The following is a 22941-nucleotide window of genomic DNA, read 5'->3' on the forward strand; positions in this document are numbered from 1 at the left end:
GTCAGTATTTAGAAAAATACCAAAAAGAAAGGGTGACTATATTTAAAAATTTGTTTTCTTTTAGGTCCACCTCATTCATTTAACCGAGATGAGACAATAATCATTGCTTTGGCATCAGTCTCTGTATTAGCTGTTTTGATAGTTGCCTTATGCTTTGGATACAGGATGCTGACAGGTAAAAATATAATTTTTTGTTTTGTTATTTATTAAACATGTCATTTAATCAGAATTGATTTTATTTTAAAAGAATTCATCATGGTAAAAAACATCTCTGTGCTGTGGTAACCCCAGAGTCATCCTTCTCTCTTAAACTTTTTGTCCTAGTTTTTATGAAAGGTTTCAAACATATACAAAATACCTATTACTCAGCTTCAATGATTATCACATCTGTATATCATCTATAGCCCCACTCACCACATGCTTCCATGCCACTGGATTATTTTGAAATAAATTGAAGGTATAACTTATCTGTAAATATTTTAGTATTATCTCTGAAATATAAAGACTTAAAATATATATAACCACAATACCATTTTCACATCTAAAAATAACAGTAACTCCTAAGTATCATCAACTGTATAGTAGATTCTAATAAACTTTAGATTTGACAAGCTTTTTAGGAAATCAGCACCCATTCATTCATTTGAATAACTTTAATAAAACCTTCTTTAATGTTTCTGCATACTTCTTAGGGTTTTATACTGGGTGTGTTACTGGAACAATCTCCCAGAATTCAGCTTTTGTGTTATTGATTTTTCATCTTCATTTATAGATGATTCCTAGTTTAGTAAATAGTTTTATTCCCTTTGACGTTAGGCATAAGTCTTGCTGTCTGTCCTTCTGTAGGTCTTTTTTTAACTGTAATATATTAAAAAGTGTAATATAAAGATTTTCATTTTAAGAGAACCACACATTAGCAGGTTATTTTTCCTATTCCTCTAGGAGACCGTAAACAAGGTCTTCACAGTATGAACATGATGGAGGCAGCAGCATCAGAGCCCTCTCTTGACCTAGATAATCTGAAACTGTTGGAGGTAAGATTGCTTTCAGATTACAGACTGTTTTTTCTGCTCTCATAGTATATCTGAGACAGTGATTTCATTAATTTATTCATTTGTTCAACAAGCATTTATTATCAGTTTTGTGCCAAGGCCTATTCTAGGCACTGAGAGTGTTGGTGAACAATACAGATACATGAGGCTTATATTCTAGTGAGAGAGAGGCTACACGAGGGTAAATAAATGAAAGTACAGTTGACCCTTGAACAACATGGTTTTGAACCGAATGGGTCCACTCATACACAGATTTTTTTCAATAGTAGATACTACAGTACTACACCATCCACAGTTGGTTGAATCTGTGGATGTAGAACCATGGACAGAGAGGAACCATGTGTATATGAAGGGTCAACTATAAGCTATACGTGGATTTTGGACTATGTGGAGGGGTTGGTGTCCCTAACCCTCACGTTGTTCAGAGGTCAACTGTATATTTCAAGTAGTAGTAAGTGCTATGGAGAAAAAAAAAAGCAAATGAGATAAGAAAGTTATGGAAAAGTGGTTATTAAAGAAAGTATATTTGAAAAGGAGATGATCTTTGAATACAGACTTGAACAAGAGTATGGGAATAAAGACATATCAGATTCTGAGAAAAATGTGCTAGGCAAGCAATTCACAGTAGATGCTGAATAAATAATCCTTGTCTGTGTATATATTGTATATTGTATAGGTACGTACGAATATGTTTTGTATAGAATTAAATTTTCATTTGGTTATATCTCAGAACCTGTGTTAAAAGTCTTACCATGATGAATGTTTTTATGATCTTTATTAGGATAAATTAACTAAACCAGAGACTGCTAAATAATAGATCTGGTAGATTTGGTTATATAAAACATTTTAAGAACCTTCCATTTGGGAGAAAAATATAATAAAAGTTAAAAGCAAAATTTTAAAAAGGTATTTCAACACATAAACAATTGATAAAGAGATGGTAGAAATCAACATGAAATAAACAGTCCATTAAAAATAGACAAAAGAGATGAATTATCAATTCATAGAAGAAGTAAGTATGCCTAGTAAATGTATAATAAGATTTCCAATTTACTAAACTGGAAAAAACACTAATTAAAACCATTAGGATTTTATCCTGGACTGAGTAAAAGAAACACTCCCAAACATTGCTGATTTAACTTTATATTGATACAACCTTTCTAAAGGGCAGTCTATCTGTTTGTTAAAATTTAAATTAGAAATAGTGAATGAAATATAACAAATATCCTTAAATGGTAAATCCCTAACCTTTTTTCAGCAAAAAGTCAGAGAATCCCAGAAGCCAAAAATGAAGAGAACAGTTGCATCTTGCTGGGGTTTTTTTGAGTTATTTTTTATTGTATTGTATTGTACTAGATATTGTGAATGTCATATTGCGGAGACCCTATGTTCTGTTAGGTTCTTCTAAAGTGTGTTCATTTCGTTGTTTATTTTAGTAGGTGATTAACTGGGTTGGACATATTGCAAACTCATCTCTTGAGCTGAAGTTTAGTTACTTTTTATCTTTAGCTGGAGTCTGTCCCATGCATTAATTGGGTTTCCAACTCTCTGACTCTCCTTTTTGGGATTCTCCCTTCATTTTCCATGGTGTGGTTGCCCCAAATTCTGTCCCCTGCTTCCTGAGGCCAGAAAGATTTTCTATCACAGTTTTTGCTCCACTACGCAGTGCAGATTTCAGCCTGCTCACAGGCTTAAAGCTATAAAAATAAGTAGCTCACCCTGTGCCATTCCTTTCTTCCAAGTGTTGACTCCCCTCAGAACCTATCTACTTTTGTTCATTCTCCAGCATTTTTAGATTTCTTTTTAAAAATATTGTTCAGAGTTTATAGTTGTCATCTGAGGGAGGGCTGGGTCTGGTAGGAGTTTCTGAGCCATATAAGATGCCAAATTTATTATTGTCTTGACAATGGAGTTACTCAAACTAAGCAATAGAGACCTGGTTGCATACATATGGATTTATACTTTATTATTTAGTAAATTTGATTGTTAAGTTGTGATGAAATAATATCTTGCTTTCTTCAAAACAAATTTACAGCTGATTGGCCGGGGTCGATATGGAGCCGTATATAAAGGTTCCTTAGATGAACGTCCAGTTGCTGTAAAAGTGTTTTCCTTTGCAAACCGTCAGAATTTTATCAATGAGAAGAATATTTACAGAGTGCCTTTGATGGAACATGACAACATTGCTCGCTTTATAGTTGGAGATGAGAGAGTCACTGCAGATGGACGCATGGAGTATTTGCTTGTAATGGAGTATTATCCCAATGTAAGTTCTTCATAAAAAATATACTGACATTTATGTCAGTCAGATTTGTAGGAGGACCCCGGTTATGTAGCGTGTTCCTGGTTTGCAAACTGGTTATTAATGGTCTACAATGAGACAAGGATTTTACTCTAGAATGTGAATGAAACTGTTTAGTCCTTACGCACTCATGTCACTGTGTCTCTGTCTCTCTCTCTGAGCAAGACTTTCTTGATGAATGGAAGCAGTGCTTTGATTGACATTTATTCTGATACATGCTTCTTACCCCAGACTGGTAATAAATAGTTTGTAGATGAGCATCTTGAGTAGCACTGACACATATATATTTACAAAAAGCCTTCTGTTTTCTACTTGTAAAACATAACAGTATAATTTATATTTGTACTGGTATAAGATACAGTGTAAAGAAAGAGTTGAAAATACTTTTTTTTCTGTCTTAAGTTGATAAATAAAAGAAGCGTTTAAAATGAAATAACCATTCATAATTTTTAATATTGGAGAAATAAAAATTGATAATGTCTGAATTCTGTTTTCCATCCTCTCCTCCTCTCTCTACCTATAGAAATGTCTTTTCTTACTTCAAGATTCTGAAATGTTATCATTCATTAGATCTCCTTTGAATCCTAACATATGCAAATCCTTTTTACAGCTGCTAACTTAACTCTTCGTGTTCAAGTAAAGTAATTCTACTTTTTTCCCCTTTTTACTTTTTCCCTCCATACAGGGATCTCTATGCAAGTATTTAAGTCTCCATACAAGTGACTGGGTAAGCTCTTGCCGTCTGGCTCATTCTGTGACTAGAGGACTGGCTTATCTTCATACAGAATTACCACGAGGAGGTAAGACAATGAATAGAAGATGCATGACAACCATGTGGGGCCAGAATTCACAAAGGGAAATTTTATTCATATCTTTAACGTAAAAGTATATTTTATATTATAGCAGATCTGTTATCAGCCAGTTGTTTACAAGATCTAGCGTGAGGAAATATATTTGAAATTTAACAAGAAGAATAAGAAAAAGAACTTCAATTCTCTAGAGGGGTCATAGATGCCATTGCGATTTTGATGAAAGCTCTGAACACTCCCCCTGTAAAGACGGACGTATGAGCATACTTTAAAGAATACTGTTTTGATTGAAGGGGTTCTCAGATCCTTTGAAGTTCATCTATGGACCTAGGTTAAGAACCTCTTAGCTAGACTGTGTTGTATTTTCCTTGTATTTATTTTGCTTATTTAAATGAACTACAAATGTATTATCACTTCTTTACACATGAATTCCATAGGTTGGTTGGTCTTTAGTGTAAAACCCAAATGTATCTTTTGATAAATCAGTGCTTCTCTTAGCTAGAATTAGGCTTGTTCAAATTTATCAGGGAGAAAAAAGTAACAGGTTTCAATGAGGATGACATTTTTTTTTCTTTCTCATGTAAGAATCTGGAGAGAGACAGTCTAATGTTTTTTGGCAGCACCATAATATTATCAGGGCCCCAGGCTCCTCTGTTTCTCCTCCATTACTGTTTATATGTGCCTTGTTTTCCAGGTCACCTCATTGTCCATCATGCTATATGCTAATCAGCAGAGAAAAGGAAAGTAGAAGGAATTGCCTCCTTTTGCCTCCAGAAGTCCCACTCTTGTGCTTATGTTTTGTTTCCCAGAATTTAGTCCATGCTTTCCTACCACACTTAGCTGCAAGGGATGCTTTTGAATATAGCTTGTTTTTGTTTTTGTTTAGCTGGATGCATTGCTGCCTCAAATAACACTGGGTTCTGTTACTAAATAGGAAGAGGAGAACGCATGGTGAGGAGTCAGGCTTCACCAGTGTGTCAGTACCGTGTGGTTATGTTCCTTGCCATAACAACAATTTATATTCAGCCTTTGTGTACATTTTTGCTAGTTTTTCAAATCATCTTTTTAATATATTTGCTTTTTCACTTTGTTTCAATATACACTTCACATCACAGGCATCTCTAAATTAGCTTTGCTGTGAAAATCCGTCTTTGCATTTTCATCCCTTACAGCAATTTTCTTGTCATGCATTGTTTTTTCAGTTGAAGAGAATATTTAATGTAAAAATTTCTTAGATCTTTGTTCCATTGTATGATAGCATGGATCACCTTTTCTATCTGCTGCTTCATATATAAATAATTTCTCCTGAATAATTTATCAGTTCATTTATCTTGACATCTTGCTTTTCCTGAATACAGAATTGACCAATGTTATTGCCTGTGTCAGCAATTTGATGCACTTACTTTAGTGCTTTAGCTCATTAACCATTTGTACTGTGTTTCCTTATTCTTAAATATTATAACTCCTTTAAAGAGCTGGCTTAGCACAGAGCTTAAAATACCATCCTAATCCCCCTTTTCAAGGCTTGCATGATTCAGTAAGGTTTCTAGTCAAACACTGGCTGAAAAGAATGATTGCCATTAAATATGAGTTTTATTTAAACACAGATATTATTCTAAAACATTACCTAATATTATCGCTAAATAGTTAACCTTTTTTAAAAATGCGTATCTATATGCTATTGTAAAAAACATACGTATACTAGCTATTTGAATTTTTGGTTTTACCTAATTATTTAAAAAATATTCCATACCTCACACCAGTCAGAATGGCCCTCATCAAAAAGTCTGCAAGTAATAAATTCTGGAGAGGGTGTGAAGTAAAAGGAACCCTCCTACACTGCTGGTAGGAATGTAAATTGGTACAGCCACTATGGAGAACAGTATGTAGGTTCCTTAAAAAACTAAAAATAGAGGTACCATATGATCCAGCAATCTCACTCCTGGGCACATACCCGGAGAAAATATAATTTGAAAAATTGCATGCACCCCAATGTTCATTGCAGCACTATTTACAATAGCCAAGCAACAGATGTCCATCGACAGATGAATGGATAAAGAAGATGTGGTATATATATATAAAGGGAATATTACTCAGCCATAATATAATGCCATCTACAGCAACATGGATGGACCTAGAGATTATCATACTAAGTGAAGTAAGCCAGAGAAAGACAAATGTCATATATCACTTATATGTAGAATTTGAAAAAAAAAAAAGATACAAATGAACTTATTTACAAAACAGAAATAGACCCACAGACATAGAAAACAAACATATAGTTACCAAAGGGGAAGGGGGAGAGGGATAAATCAGGAGGATGGAATTAACATATACACACTACTATATATAAAATAGATAACCAACAAGGACCTACTGTATAGCACAGGGAGCTATACTCAATATTTCGTAATAACCTATAAGGGAAAATTATCTGAAAAAGAATATATATGTGTGTGTGTGTGTGTGTGTGTGTGTGTGTGTGTGTGTGTGTGTGTGTGTGTGTGTGTGTGTGTATGCATGTATATGTATAACTGAATCACTGCTGTGCACCTGAAACTATCATGACATTGTAAATGACTATATTTTAATAATAAATAAATATTCCAACTGTACTATTTCAAAATATTTAAAGTGGCATTTCACTTTTTTTCAGAGAACTCTATTCTTCCCCGTATCTTCAGATATAACTTTGCTGTTTGGCATACAAATTTTGTAGTAAGGAATAATACTATTATTATTTATTCAGCTATTTTTTGCTTCAGGAAAAGTAGGAGTTGAACCTGTTTATTTGTAATTGGTTCTCCCTATGAATTTTTTTCCTAATGATAATGTCAGTGTAACATTATCATGGAAAAAAGTCTAGCAAAGAAAGAACATATATAGATCACTTAAATCTATAACCAGAAATTTACTATTAACTAGTTTATGTACATCTTTCCAGGTCCTTTGCTGTGTGTGTGTGTGTGTGTGTGTGTGTGTTTATGTAAATATCCACAGAGAGACTATTTTGTGTTCAGGTTTTATTTTTTAACATAATTAAAATAATATTGTGTCCCACTTTGCTTTAAGAAATTTGCCAAGTGTGCTACTGCCCAGGGCAAAATTATTACATGCTCTGCCCCCCTTTCTACAAACCACAACCCCTTCCCCAGTAAAAAAAATTAAAATGAATATTGAGGGGAACTTTAAGGGGAAAAGAAGTCTCAAAAAGGTGGTCTATAGTTCCACCCTCTGCATTGGTGATGAATCCTCTTGTCTCTTCCTTTTTCTTTTTTTTCTTTTTCCTTATTTCCTCCCTCGCTTCCTTCCTCCTTTGCTTCCTCCCTCTCCTCTTTTCTTTTCATTTCTTTTGTTTCCTTTTTTATTAGTAGCAGAAAGTATTACCCTGTTTTCCCCTCTGGCTGGCTGACTGACTGACTCATTGCACATTCTTCACATTATTAACCTGGTTTCCCTTATGTGTGAGATATTTTAGTTTAAGTATTGCTTTGGTGTTAGTATACAAACATTTTCCAGTGTCTCTATAAATTTTCTTATATAAATATCAGCTCGAGATTATACCACATATACTTATGTTGTGGTTTTATCCATAGTAAGAAATGTAGCTCTGTTAGGGGTTGAATGAGCCATGTTAGTACATACTTTGGAAGGCTGGACCGGGAAGAGGAGCAAATGAGATAGAAGTCAATTTTTAGAAAAAGAAACCTGGTAACTGCTATTTTTCTTCTAGTTGTGCTATTGCCTCCCCCTCCCCCCCGCCCCAATATCAAAGGAATCATTATCTTCTGTCTTTGGTTTCATTGTTGGTGAAATTGAAGTCTAATACATGTTAATGAGAATAATAAGTGTAAATACTGAGTCTTTTTGTGCCTGAATATAAACACTCTCAACTTATCATTGACTTTGTTCTGATTGTTCTATTTCTTTCTATACCTGAGGAGTTATTTTAAATTTTGGGGGCTTCCCTGGTGGCACAGTGGTTGAGAATCCGCCTGCCAATGCAGGGGACACGGGTTCGAGCCCTGGTCTGGGAAGATCCCACATGCCGTGGAGCAGCTGGGCCCGTGAGCCACAATTACTGAGCCTGCGCGTCTGGAGCCTGTGCTCCGCAGCAAGAGAGGCCACGATAGTGAGAGGCCCACGCACCGCGCTAAAGAGTGGCCCCCGCTTGCCACAACTAGAGAAAGCCCTTGCACAGAAACGAAGACCCAACACAGCCATAAAAAAATAAAAATAAAAATAAATAAATAAATAAATAAATAAATTTGGGAATGGTACTATAGAATTTTTTTCTTTTCAAGAGCTACGGTTTTATTTCAATATAAGATTTATATAAGGTTTTCTTTTTTAAAAATTTTATTGGAGTATAGTTGATTTACAATGTTGTGTTAACTTCTCCTATATAACAAAGTGACTCAGCTATACATATATATATTCTTTTTCATATTCTTTTCCATTATGGTTTATCACAGGATATTGAATATAGTTCCCTGTGCTATACAGTAGGACCTTGTTGTTTTTCCATCCTATATATAATAGTTTGCATCTACTAATCCCAAACTCTCAATCCGTTCCTCCCCATCCCCCCGCCAAGGTTTTCTTATAAAGAGGAAATGAATTATGATTTTAGTTAGGGGCTTAGGTTGGATATATTCTTTCACTCAGCAAGCATTAACTATGTGCCATGCCTTTTGAATTCAGGCAAAACATGTTCTCTCTCTGCCTACATGGAACATACAGTCTTCTGATAAACAAGTAATAGAATGAGTATAATAGTGTTTTGTTTCTTTGTAAAATCATAAAGCAGCTACCAGTCCATTGCAAAAGTGTTTCTAGTTTGATTTGAAGAATTGTGGTGGGCTTAGATACATGGCTAAGCCTCAGGACAGAACTGGGATTTTCTGTCATAGGTTTGATTTGTTTAAGCTGTAAGAGAATACTATAAAATACATATACCAATTTTGGAGCCATGTCAGTTTTTCAGTGATAATTGTTTTAGATAAGTTGACTTTTTATTGTTTTTTATGCCAGATATTCCTTTCTCTGTTGCCTCCTTTTGCTACTGTAGAAATGAAAAGGAAAAAAAAGTACATGTTAAAATTAGAAGCAACAGCCTCTTGGCTATTAATTGCAGCTGAATGTTTATGTAGCTGAATGTTTAGAGTTTAATTAATTATAGTTCCAACAGGAGTTATGTTGTGAAATATACCGAAAATAGTGGGGATTGTGAGTTGAAATTTTGATTTCTTATGTCCTTTTTTGCTATTGGAAAATAAATGGGCAGAAAAATAACACTATCTTCTATGTTTATATAGCCCCTGTTACCTTCATGCTCATTTCATGTCCAGTAGTGCTATTTAAGCATTAATAAATATTTGAAAATTATCCAAACAGATCACTATAAACCTGCAATTTCCCATCGAGATTTAAATAGCAGAAATGTTCTGGTAAAAAATGATGGAACCTGTGTTATTAGTGACTTTGGGTTGTCCATGAAGCTGACTGGAAATAGACTGGTGCGCCCAGGGGAGGAAGATAATGCAGCCATAAGTGAGGTGAGTGTATACAAAAGGTATCACACTGACATATTTTCAAGACATAATAAATTGCATTTAAAAACCCACTAACTACTCAGGACAGTTATCCTTATCCAAGTGTAGCATATTAGGAATTACAAAATTAAGATATACGGAAGACATTGCATGAAGTTCATCAATTCATTGTGCAAATCACTGCCATTCCAACTCATTTTTGTCAATATTAATAGGAATGCTATTGAATAGGATGAATATATCACAGTTTAATTATTTAAAAAGGGTATTTTTTTTGAAAGAAAAAATTGCTAAGGTGAATTTTATTAAAATTAAAAACTTCTGCTCTGCGAAAGACAGTATTAGGAGAATGAAAAAAACAAGCCATAGACTGGGAGAAAATATTTGAAAAACACATATCTGATAAAGGACTTGTATCCAGAATATAAAAGAACTCTTAAAACTCAACAGTAAGAAGACAAACAAGCCAATTAAAAAACAGAAGATCTGAACAGACACCTTACTGGAGAAGATATACAGATGGCAAATAGGCATATAAAAGTTACTCAACATCATTCCTCATTAGAGAACTACAAATCCAAACAAGATTCCATTACATTCAAATGGTTAAAAAAAAACCAAACAGTAATATCAAATGCCAGTGAAGATGTGGAGCAACAGCAACTCATTCATTGTTGGTGGGAATGCAAAAGGGTATAGCCACTTTGGAAGACAGTCTTCCAGCAATCACGCTCCTATATATTTACCCAGTTGAGTTGACAGCTTATATTCACACAGAAACCTGTACATAAACGTTTTAGCAGCTTTATTCATAATTGCCAAAAACTGGAAGCAACCAAGCTGTCCTAAAATGGGTATTTTATTTATTAAAAATTTGGTATAGAAAGGTTCAGTGACTTGCTTTGGTTCAAATAACATTGACATATTGTTGACATGAAATTTATGTATAACTTCTGGTCTAATGTATGCCCTTCAGAATATGCTACATTCTTTTTCTGAAATACATCACTCTAATTTATCAGGTTGGCACAATCAGATATATGGCACCAGAAGTTCTAGAAGGAGCTGTGAACCTGAGGGACTGTGAATCAGCTTTGAAACAAGTAGATATGTATGCACTTGGACTAATTTATTGGGAGATATTTATGAGATGTACAGACCTCTTCCCAGGTAAGGGAACGGTTGTCAAAAATTGATGTATGTTTTGAAGTGAAGCAGTTATATTTTTTTCTACCTATATTAAATAAGTCGACTTCGACATGTTTGACTTTCATTTAAACCTTTAGCTCATTGCCGTCTAGTGTTCAGAAACATTACTAGCAGAAGGATGTGAATCAGGAAAAACTTTTTAGAAAGGACTCCAGGTTTGCATCTGAGTGTAATTTAATTAATTGCTCATAATAGCTTATCTGTGTTCAGGATGGTCTCTGGTTGCTTTAGCAGTCATTGTTTTCTTTACACAACCTCTTAGTATTTGAGAAGCTGCACTTAACAGTGTTTCCTGAATTGACCCAATAAGGAATTAGAAGTAAAGAATTATCCATTGGAACACTTTTTTCTTCCTTTCTTTTTTTCATTCTCCTTTTCTTCCTTTTTAAAAAACTTCTCCCTTGTCATCATGCCTTCCTGCCTACCTTCCTTCCTTTCATGAAAGAACACTCATTTAATGTGAATGCTTATTTGAGGCTTACTTGAAATAGCCAAATAATTGTATATTTTTTTTCCTTTTGTTAAGATTACATCACTGTGATTGTGATATAAAAATTTAAAGTAATTACCAATATGTGCACTGCACCCTTATAGGTGGTGTACAAAATGACTTGACATAAATGGTCTTTATCTTATAAGAATAACCACATTAAAAGCATAAGAAAAGGATATACAGTCAGTTAAACCAGGATTGGACAAATTTATGAAATGGAACTATTTAATAAAAACAGATTAGTAGTGGGGTTGAATTTTTTTGCTTTAAAAACAGAAAGCATTTAACAATAGTTTAATTTTAAAATATAATGAAATAAATTAATAATTACTTAGATTACCTACACATCAATCAGTTATTATTTAGAAGTATATTTTCTAGTTAATTGGAAGTACGGAGTACTCAAAGTGTTTTTCTGGAAATAGCAGTGATTGCAGTAGTATCACATATTATTGGAACCATGGAGCTTTTAATTTCTATTATTGGAACTTTGGCCACATATTTTTAAAAAATCCTAATCCAGAATTTCTGGTTTTTAGAAGCATGTCTGACTGAAATGATTCTTGTATCAGCTTTAGTTAGTACATTGCTATCAGCAACATTTTTTGAACAATTACTGATTCAAAGAATATCTGTTGCTTTTGGACTGATAAATAATAAAATGCAATATCAGATGTTTGAAAAATAAAAGACAATTAAATCTGGTTTGAAGAATATTATTATAATAGAAATATAGGATGAATTGAAATAGTACTAGAAAGAGTTTAAAAAGGAAAAAGAAATTGGGGGCTACTTTTAAATGTATACAGAATTTCAGTTTAGGAAGATGGAAAAAGTTCTGGAGATGGATGCACAACATTGTGAATGCACCTAGTGCCACAGAACTGTACACTCAGAAATGGTTAAAATGGTAAATTTTATGTTTTGTACATTTAACCAAAATTTAAAATAAAAGTAAAGGAAAAAGAAGAGAGTTGCATTAAGATACCCTGCAATCTTGGGTATGGAAATGGGGAGGAAGAGGCATATGTGAGACAAAATGTAGAAAAGGAAGCTATGGTTCTGGTTAGCTATTGGAAGACAGTCTAGGGAATTGAGAAGTATTGAGAGGTCTGAGAAATAGGGTGGCAGCCAGGAGCTTAGGAAAAAGTACTGGTTTACATTGGAAAGATGAGTTAATTGTGGGAACTTTTGGGTGGGGTATTGATAGACAACTGAAAAAATTGTTACTGAAGAACTTAAAAGAATGAAGAATTTAAGGTTAAAATGATTATTTGGGAATCACCTACATAGAGATGGTAATTGAGAATATATAAGTGGATGCAGTCCCCTAAAAGAATAAATGAAGAGAGAAAAACATTGGTGAGTAAAGACTGACTATTAGGTGGTCACCTCCCCCTCCCCCGTCATAGGAAGACAAATGGACAGTGAGGAAACTGAGAAATCTTAGTATTTTGGAAGTCAATGTTAGAAAGTATTAAGAACCAGTATTAGTGGAAACATATGTAATTGAAAGGTCAAAAGGAAGTGGAACTGAGGAATGATCTTGGAATTTGAATAGGAGGAGGTCATTGGTATTCTTAGAGGAGTTTCTGTGGAATAGAGAAGACAGAAATATTACAAGGTGTAGGAGGAAAAGAGTGCTAAAAAAGCACAGGCAGAGGATACAGGGTACTCCTAAAATTTTTAACAGTGAAATGGGGTGTAAATTGAAAAAAAGTTTTCCACAAACATATGAATAAGCCTAAAGAATAGCATATATTAGTGGAAAAATTCTTATAAAATATTTTTTAAACTTCTATAATAGAACTCCAAGTGCAGGACATGCTTTTATTATTATTCCATTTTATTGAATGGAAACAGTTTGTTATGAAGGCTGCCTCTCTCTGTAAAATATTAACAATATAAATGAATTAGGATCTATATTACAAAGGAAGAGCAGGAAGGAAAGGCAGGAAGGAAGAAAAAAAGAAGGCAAGAGAAAGAAAAAGGAGGAAGAGAACAAGCATAATTTAAGAAGGGGATTAAAACGTTCCTAACTGCTTAGAGACATAATTAACAAGTAACAGATGAGAACCATGAAGATTTAGTAGAAATTTGATAATTCTTAATGTCATTCCATTCCCAAAACAAGATTGTGCATCAGTTTTATTTAGCAAGTTTTCTAATTATAATTTACACCCAATTAAAACAAATAAGTAAAATTGTATTAAATATTTATTTATTCTACTGAAGAGCATTTGAGGAAAAAATAACACTTGGAAGGTATGTATGTGTGTTGTGTATATGTCTCAGAAAGACAAAAGAGATAGATTAGTAAGTATCTTACAGTTCACAGATGGTATGGGTTGAGGGTTTATCATATGAGATTTCATGAAAGAAAGTGATACACTAACTGGCAGGATGAAATACTTTAGTTTTGTCTTTCAAGTTCAGTGTTGATGGTTATTGATCAAAAGTAAGTATCTGCTTAAATCTTTATAGAATATGTGAAAATACCATTTGTATTTATAGATAGTACAATATTCCAAAAACTTTGGGCTATGCTACATAAATTATAGAATTACTCTTTGTAAATCTTTTTTAATATTGGTGGAGGGCAAGTGTATAGGTGGTGTTTTTTTTGAATATTCAAATTGAAGCATAAAACTTCAATTACATGCTTTATAATGTACTTTCTATCTGGGTCATTATAAATTTTGTATTGTCTCCACGTGAGTGAGATAAGGAAGGCAGACATTTCCATTTTGCTGACAGGAAAACTGAAACACAGAATAGTTAAACGGTTTTTCCTAGATAGAGATGAAGCCAAGATTAGAACCTAAGTGCCTTACCTCCTTCCTGGTATTCTTTCTTCTAATTTATCTTGTCATTTTAATGGTATTGGGGGAGGGACAAGGAGGCAGGAAGAGTCTATTTCTCTTGTGTTCTTTGCCAAGATTTTGACTAAACGATTGGTTTTCTAAATGTTGGTCCCAGAGGTCTTCTGGGTGGCTGAATATGTTAATTAAGTTTAATTTGACAACATTTTGTAAAAATCGTAAGTCTTTTATCACAAGCTGCTGATTGTGCATATTGGTGATGAATAGGGTTATTAAACAGTGGTAGAATACTTAATGATATTTCAAAATCCTTGATCTAGATACTACTTATTAAGGGGAAAAATCAGTTTATTGATTTTTTGTCAAATGGTCATTATCATAAAAATTTTTGTGACATATGAAAAATCTGGCTAGACTATAATAGAGTCAGTGATGTAATGAGACATGACTGTACCACCCACCCACTTACATTTAGTTCTACAGACATGTTTGTTGTACTAGATCTTGGACTTTCTCCTCATAGTCACCACCCTCAATCCCTGTATGGGATAAGAATTCAGTTTTAAGTGTTAAACCTCATGTATATAATAATGTCCACCCCCACCCCCAAATTCACTAATACTAGAAACCATTTAAAAATAGCTGCCCATCATTGTAACTACCATCTAATTTATAACAAACATTTAATTTATCAAGAAAAGACTATTCTAACTAGAGCTTTTACTAATAGTGCATAAAACCCACAACAGGGTCTCTTTATAATTATAAATTTTACTCTTATCTTTTTTTTTAAAAAAAAAAACACAGGTGAATCTGTACCAGAATACCAGATGGCTTTTCAGACAGAGGTTGGAAACCATCCCACTTTTGAAGATATGCAGGTTCTGGTGTCTAGGGAAAAACAGAGACCCAAGTTCCCAGAAGCTTGGAAAGAAAATAGCCTGGTAAGGAAAAACTAAATTATTGAAAAAGAGGACTTATGATGAAGATGTTCAAATGTTGCTTGAAGCAAAAATAGATTGTTAATAATGGTAATAGTTTTTAGAGTTGTCTAATGCCAGAAATCCAACTTACTTGATTTGTATGCTATTATATATTTTCAAAGAGGGACTAACTGTTGTGTCTGAAGTTTGCTACATTGGGTAACAGCTAGAATAATTAACATGATAATATTTTAAATATTATTGAAATTCCATTCCATTTATCCTCTTGAGAGTGGTACCAAAAATGTTAATTAGTGCAGACTTACATATTCAAGGACTAATAGAAATTTAAACTGCACCAAAAAGAAACCAAGGTACCACATATAAATTCTGCTTATTAAAAATGCAGTTCACAACGCTGAAATATTTTCAGAGGCTCCTGCTATTTCAGTAAATTGTTGCTACAACGCTAAAAACATTTTACAAACATTTGCATACAAGACATACATCCACACACTCTTTCTCATTTTTTTTTTAACATGAGTAGGATCATCCACTATCATTTCTGAAGCTGATTTTTTCACTTAGTTTTTCATGTCAGTACATATATAGATGTACCGCTTTCTGTCCATTTGATCAGCATTCCATTATATGTCATAATTATTGAATTGCCCTCTTATTAATGACAGTACCCTGTATTTCTTATTTTAAACAACTATTTTTTTAATTTAATTTAATTTATTTTTGTATACAACAGGTTCTTATTATTATCCATTTTATACATATTAGTGTATACATGTCAATCCCAATCTCCCAATTCATCACACCACCCCACTACCACCACCATCACCACCACCACCACCACCACCACCACCACCACTTTTCCCCCTTGATATCCATACGTTTGTTCTCTATATCCGTGACTCAATTTCTGCCCTGCAAACTGGTCCATCTGTACCATTTTTCTAGGTTCCACATATATGTGTTAATATACGGTATTTGTTTCTCTCTTTCTGACTTACTTCACTCTGTATGACAGTCTCTAGATCCATCCATGTCTCAACAAATGACCCAATTTCGTTCCTTTTTATGGCTGAGTAATATTCCATTGTATATATGTACCACATCTTCTTTATTCATTCATCTGTCGATGGGCATTTAGGTTGCTTCCACGACCTGACTATTGTAAATAGTGTTGCAATGAACATTGGGGTGCATGTGTCTTTTTGAATTATGGGTTTCTCTGGGTATATGCCCAGTAGTGGGATTGCTGGGTCATATGGTAATTCTATTTTTAGTTTTTTAAGGAACCTCCATACTGTTCTCCATATTGGCTGTTATCAATGTACATTCCCACCAACAGTACAAGAGGGTTCCCTTTTCTCCACACCCTCTCCAGCATTTGTTGTTTGTAGATTTTCGGATGATGCCCGTTCTAACTGGTGTGAGGTGATACCTCACTGTAATTTTGATTTGCATTTCTCTAATAATTAGTGATGTTGAGCAGCTTTCCATGTGCTTCTTGGCCATCTGTATGTCTTCTTTGGAGATATGTCTATATAGGTCTTCTGCCCATTTTTGGATTGGGTTGTTTGTTTTTTGAATATTGAGCTGCATGAGCTGTTTATATATTTTAGAGATTAATCCTTTGTCCATTGATTCGTTTGCAAGTATTTTCTCCCATTCTAAGGGTTGCCTTTTTGTCTTGTTTATGGTTTCCTTAGCTATGCAAAAGCTTTTTAGTTTCATTAGGTCCCATTTGTTTAGTTTTCTTTTTATTTCCATTATTCTAGGAAGTGGATCAAAAAAGATCTTGCTGTGATTTATGTCAGAGTGTTCTTCCAATGTTTTCCTCTAAGAGTTTTATAGTGTCCGGTCTTACTTTTAGGTCTCTAATCCATTTTGAGTTTGTTTTTGTGTATGGTGTTAGGGAGTGTTCTAATTTCATTCCTTTACACGTAGCTGTCCAGTTTTCCCAGCACCACTTATTGAAGAGACTATCTTTTCTGCATTGTATATCCTTGCCTCCTTTGTCATAGATTAGTTGACCATAGGTGCGTGGCTTTATCTCTGGGCTTTCTATCCTGTTCCATTGATCTATATTTCTGTTTTTGTGCCAGTACCATATTGTCTTGATTACTGTAGCTTTGTGGTATAGTCTGAAGTCAGGGAGGAATCTGCTTTGGCTATTCGGGGTCTTTTGTGTCTCCATGCAAATTTTAAGATTTTTTGTTCTAGTTCCGTAAAAAATGCCATTGGTAATTTGATAGGGATTGCATTAAATCTGTAGATGGCTTTGGGTAGTCACAAGATAGATTCTTCCAATCCAAGAGCATGGTATATCTGTTGGTATCATCTTTAATTTCTTTCAACAGTGTCTTATAGTTTTCTGCATACAGGTCTTTTGTCTCCCTAGGTAGGTTTATTCCTAGGTATTTTATTCTTTTTGTTGCAATGGTAAATGGAAGTGTTTCCTTAATTTCTCTTTCAGATTTTTCATCATTAGTATAAAGGAATGCAAGAGATTTCTGTGCATTAATTTTGTATCCTGCAACTTTACCAAATTCATTGATTAGCTCTAGTAGTTTTCTCGTGGCATCTTTAGGATTCTCTATGTGTAATATCATGTCATCGGCAAACAGTGACAGTTTTACTTCTTCTTTTCCAATTTGGATTTCTTTTATTTCTTTTTCTTCTCTGATTGACGAGGCTAGGACTTCCAAAACTATGTTGAATAATAGTGGCGAGAGTGGATATCCTTGTCTTGTTCCTGATCTTAGAGGAAATGCTTTCAGTTTTTCACCATTGAGAATGATGTTTGCTGTGGGTTTGTTGTATATGGCCTTTATTATGTTGAGGTACGTTCCCTCTATGCCCACTTTCTGGAGAGTTTTTATCATAAATGGGTGTTGAATTTTGTCAAAAGCTTTTTCTGCATCTATTGAGATGATCATACGGTTTTTTTCTAAAGTGGGATTTTCTCCCACTTCTTTTTTTTTATTAATTAATTTATTTATTTTTGGCTGCGTTGGGTCCTCGTGGCTGTGCGTGGGCTTTCTTTTTTTAGTTGCGGTGAGCGGGGGCCACTCCTCACTGCCGTGCGCAGGCCCCTCACCGCGGTGGCCCCTCTCGTCACAGAGCACCGGCTCTAGAGCGCAGGCTCAGCAGCCGTGGCGCACGGGCCCAGCTGCTCCGCAGCATGTGGGATCTTCCCAAACCAGGGCCCGAACCTGTGTCCCCTGCATTGGCAGGCGGATTCCCAACCACTGCGTCACCAGAGAAGCCCATCATCATACGGTTTTTATTCTTCAATTTGTTTATGTGGTGTATCGCATTGATTGATTTGTGCATACTGAAGAATCCTTGCATCACTGGGATAAATCCCACTTGATCATGGTGTATGATCCTTTTAATGTGTTGTTGGATTTTGTTTGCTAGTATTTTGTTGAGGATTTTTGCATCTATATTCATCAGTGATATTGGTCTGTAATTTTCTTTTTTTGTAGTATTCTTGTATGGTTTTGGTATCAGGGTGATGGTGGCCTCATAGAATGAGTTTGGGAGTATTCCTTCCTCTGCAGTTTTTTGGAAGATTTTGAGAAGGGTGGATGTTAGCTCTTCTCTAAATGTTTGATAGAATTCACCTGTGAAGCCATCTGGTCCTGGACTTTTGTTAGTTGGAAGATTTTTTATCACATTTTCAATTTCATTAGTTGTGATTGATCTGTTCATATTTTCTATTTCTTCCTGGTTCAGTCTTGGAAGGTTATACCTTGCTAAGAATTTGTCCATTTCTTCCAGGTTTTCCATTTTACTGGCATAGAGTCACTTGTAGTAGTCTCTTAGGATGCTTTTGTATTTGTGCAGTGTCTGTTGTAACTTCTCCTTTTTCATTTCTACTTTTATTGATTTGAGTCCTCTCCCTCTGTTTGTTGATGAGTTTGGCTAATGGTTTATCAATTTTGTTTATCTTCTCAAAGAACCAGCTTTTAGTTTTATTGATCTTTGCTATTGTTTTCTTTGTTTGTATTTCATTTATTTCTGCTCTGATCTTTACGATTTCTTCTGCTAACTTTGGGTTTTGTTTCTTCTTTTTCTAGTTCCTTTAGGTGTAAGGTTAGATTGTTTATTTGTGATTTTTCTTGTTTCTTGAGGTAGGCTTGTATAGCTATAAACGTCCCTCTTAGAACTGCTTTAGCTGCATTCCATAGGTTTTGGATCATTGTGTTTTCATTGTCATTTGTCTCTAAGTATTTTTTGATTTCCTGTTTGATTTCTTCAGCGATCTCTTGGTTATTTAGTAAAGTATTGTTTAGCCTCCATGTGTTTGTGTTTTTTACGATTTTTCCCTGTAATTGATTTCTCATCTCATAGTGTTGTGGTCACAAAAGGTGCTTGATAATGATTTCAATTTTCTTAAATTTACTGAGGCTTGATTTGTGACCCAAGATGTGATCTATCCTGGAGAATGTTCTGTGCACACTTGAGAAGAAAGTGTAATCTGCTGTTTTTGGATGGAATGTCCTATAAATATCAATTAAATCTATCTGGTCTATTGTGTCATTTAAAGCTTGTGTTTCCTCATTAATTTTCTGTTTGGATGATATGTCCATTGGTGTAAATGAGGTGTTAAAGTCCCCCACTGTTATTGTGTTACTATCGATTTCCTCCCTTATATTTGTTAGCACTTGCCTTATGTATTGAGGTGCTCGTATGTTGGGTGCATATATATTGATAATTGTTTTATCCTCTTCTTGGATTGATCCCTTGATCATTTTGTAGTGTCCTTCCTTGTCTCTTGTTGCATTCTTTATTTTAAAGTCTATTTTATCTGATATGAGTATTGCTATTCCAGCTTTTTGTGGCTTTCCATTTGCATGGAATATCTTTTTCCATCCCCTCACTTTCAGTCTGTATGTGTCCCTAGGTCTGAAGTGGGTCTCTTGTACACAGCGTATATGTGGGTCTTGTTTTTGTATCCATTCAGCAAGCCTGTGTCTTTTGGTTGGAGCATTTAATCCATTCACGTTTAAGGTAATTATTGATATGTATGTTCCTATGACCATTTTCTTAATTGTTTATGACCATTTTCTTAATTGTTATGGGTTTGTTTTTGTAGGTCCTTTTCTTCTCTTGTGTTTCCCACTTAGAGAAGTTCTCTTAGCATTTGTTGTAGAGCTGGTTTGGTGGTGCTGAATTCTCTTAGCTTTTGCTTGTCTGTAAAGCTTTTGATTTCTCCATCGAATCTGAATGAGATCCTTGCTGGGTAGAGTAATCTTGGTTGTAGTTTCTTCCCTTTCATCACTTTAAGTATATCATGCCACTCCCTTCTGGCTTGTAGAGTTTCTGCTGAGAAATCAGCTGTTAACCTTATGGGAGCTCCCTTGTATATTATTTGTCATTTTTCCCTTGCTGCTTTCAATAACTTTTCTTTGTCTTTAATTTTTGCCAATTCGATTACTATGTGTCTAGGCGTGTTTCTCCTTGGGTTTATCCTGTATGGGACTCTCTGCACTTCCTGGACCTGGGTGGCTATTTCTTTTCCCATGTTAGGGACGTTTTCAACTATAATCTCTTCAAATATTTTCTTGGGTCCTTTCTCTCTCTCTTCTCCTTTTGGGACCCCTATAATGCGAATGTTGTTGCGTTTAATGTTGTCCCAGAGGTCTCTTAGGCTGTCTTCATTCCTTTTCATTCTTTTTTCTTCATTCTGTTCCGCAGCAGTGAATTCCACCATTCTGTCTTCCAGGTCACTTATCCGTTCTTCTGCCTCAGTTATTCTGCTATTGATTCCTTCGAATGTAGTTTTCATTTCAGTTATTGTATTGTTCATCTCTTTTTTTTCTTTAATTTTTCTAGGTCTTTGTTAAACATTTCTTGCATCTTCTTGATCTTTGCCTCCATTCTTTTTCCAAGGTCCTGGATCATCTTCCCTATCATTATTCTGAATTCTTTTTCTGGAAGGTTGCCTATCTCCACTTCATTTAGTTGTTTTTCTGGGGTTTTATCTTGTTCCTTCATCTGGTACGTAGCCCTCTGCCTTTTCACCTTGTCTGTCTTTCTGTGAATGTGGTTTTTGTTCCACAGGCTGCAGGATTGTAGTTCTCCTTGCTTCTGCTGTCTGCCCTCTGGTGGATGAGGCTATCCGAGAGGCTTATGCAAGTTTCCTGATGGGAGGGACTGGTGGTGGGTAGAGCTGGCTGTTGCTCTGGTGGGCAGAGCTCAGCATAACTTTAATCAGATTGACTGCTGTTGGGTGTGGCTGGGTTCCCTCCCTGTTGGTTGTTTGGCCTGAGGCAACCGAACACTGGAGCCTGCCTGGGCTCTTTGGTGGGGCTAATGGCAGATTCTGGGAGGGCTTACACCAAGGAGTACTTCCCAGAACTTCTGCTGCCAGTGTCCTTGTCCCCACGGTGAACCACAGCCACCCCTCACCTCTGCAGGAGACCCGCCAACACTAGCAGGTAGGTCTGGTTCAGTCTCCCCTGGGGTCACTGCTCCTTCCCCTGGGTCCCGACACTCATACTACTATGTGTGTGCCCTCCAAGAGTGGAGTCTCTGTTTCCCGCAGTTCTGTCGAAGTCCTGCAGTCAAATCCCTGTAGCCTTCGAAGTCTGATTCTCTAGGAATTCCTCTTCCCATTGCCGGAACCCCAGGTTGGGAAGCCTGACATGGGGCTCAGGACCTTCACTCCAGTGGGTGGACTTCTGTGGTATAAGTGGTCTCCAGTCTGTGAGTCAGCCACCCAGCAGTTATGGGATTTGATTTTACTGTGATTGCGCCCCTCGTACCATCTCATTGTGGCTTCTCCGTTGTCTTTGGATGTGGGGTATATTTTTTGGTGAGTTCCAGTGTCTTCCTGTTGATGATTGTCCAGCAGCTAGTTGTGATTCTGGTGTTCTCGCCAGAGGGAGTGACAGCACGTCCTTCTACTCCACCATCTTGGTTCCAATCTCTACAAGTAATTTCTTGATTATAGTTAAAGAACAAAAATGAGAAAGTTTTCATTAAGCAATATAAATCATTTTACTGCATATGTTCACATTTTAATTGTAGGTTGTCTTGATAGGATTAGAATATTTTCATTCTGGATCCTGGGGTTGTGGCATTTTGGAAAGAAGCTAGAGAGATTTTATGTTTCCAGATAGATTTAGATTGAGTATTTTTTCCATTGTTCATCTTTGTAAGTAGATTACCTTCAAGGAAGGCTTCTGCTTCTAATGAGATTGAAACCTTCAGGTATGAGACAGTTGAAGACCTATTCCCAAGCTCGTATGCCCAAGATTGCCACCAAACTGTAGTCCCTGCTGTGGGAACTGGGACAGATTTTTAAGAGGTCCCTGACATCAGGTGAGAGGCTGAATCCTTTATCAGGATTCACTAGATGTGCCAGCCTCATAGTAGAGTACGCTTCAAAGAAAAGTCTCTTTGTGAAATTTTATCTAGTAAAATACAACTTCATCTTCCTTAAATTGTTTTATTTCTTCAGAGAAATTGGACTCCTTGTTCTGAAGTATCTCTTGGCAACCCTACCATTACGGGATATGCATATTTTTCTGAAAACTTTTTACTTTCAATTTAGATGAGGTTGCTGAGTAAGAAAGAAGTAGTATTTGGTTCACTTCCAATTAATCCATTTAAAATCTAATGTGCTGCAGTCAATAGAACTGCTGCTTCTATTCAATGAGAATCCAGTACTAGAGTTAGATAGCAAATACATAGTTTTATAAAATGAGAAATATCCCTTTTTTTTTATGAAGGCATTTTGCTTCATAG

General features: G+C 35.3%; 1 protein-coding gene across 2 annotated transcripts in view; it reads left to right on the forward strand.

The window, feature by feature from the left end:
* The window catches only part of BMPR2 (bone morphogenetic protein receptor type 2), a 188105-nt gene that overhangs the window by 143709 nt on the left and 21455 nt on the right, over positions 1-22941 (forward strand). For both annotated transcript variants that reach the window (XM_082467004.1, XM_082467005.1), the window contains 7 exons: positions 65-175; positions 943-1034; positions 3088-3318; positions 4040-4154; positions 9561-9721; positions 10741-10888; positions 15050-15186. In XM_082467004.1, the coding sequence (XP_082323130.1) occupies positions 65-175; positions 943-1034; positions 3088-3318; positions 4040-4154; positions 9561-9721; positions 10741-10888; positions 15050-15186 (995 nt within the window). The remainder of the gene's footprint in view (positions 1-64; positions 176-942; positions 1035-3087; positions 3319-4039; positions 4155-9560; positions 9722-10740; positions 10889-15049; positions 15187-22941) is intronic.

This window comes from Balaenoptera physalus (assembly GCF_965194825.1).
Source record: "Balaenoptera physalus genome assembly, chromosome: 6".
Classification (NCBI taxonomy): domain Eukaryota; kingdom Metazoa; phylum Chordata; class Mammalia; order Artiodactyla; family Balaenopteridae; genus Balaenoptera; species Balaenoptera physalus.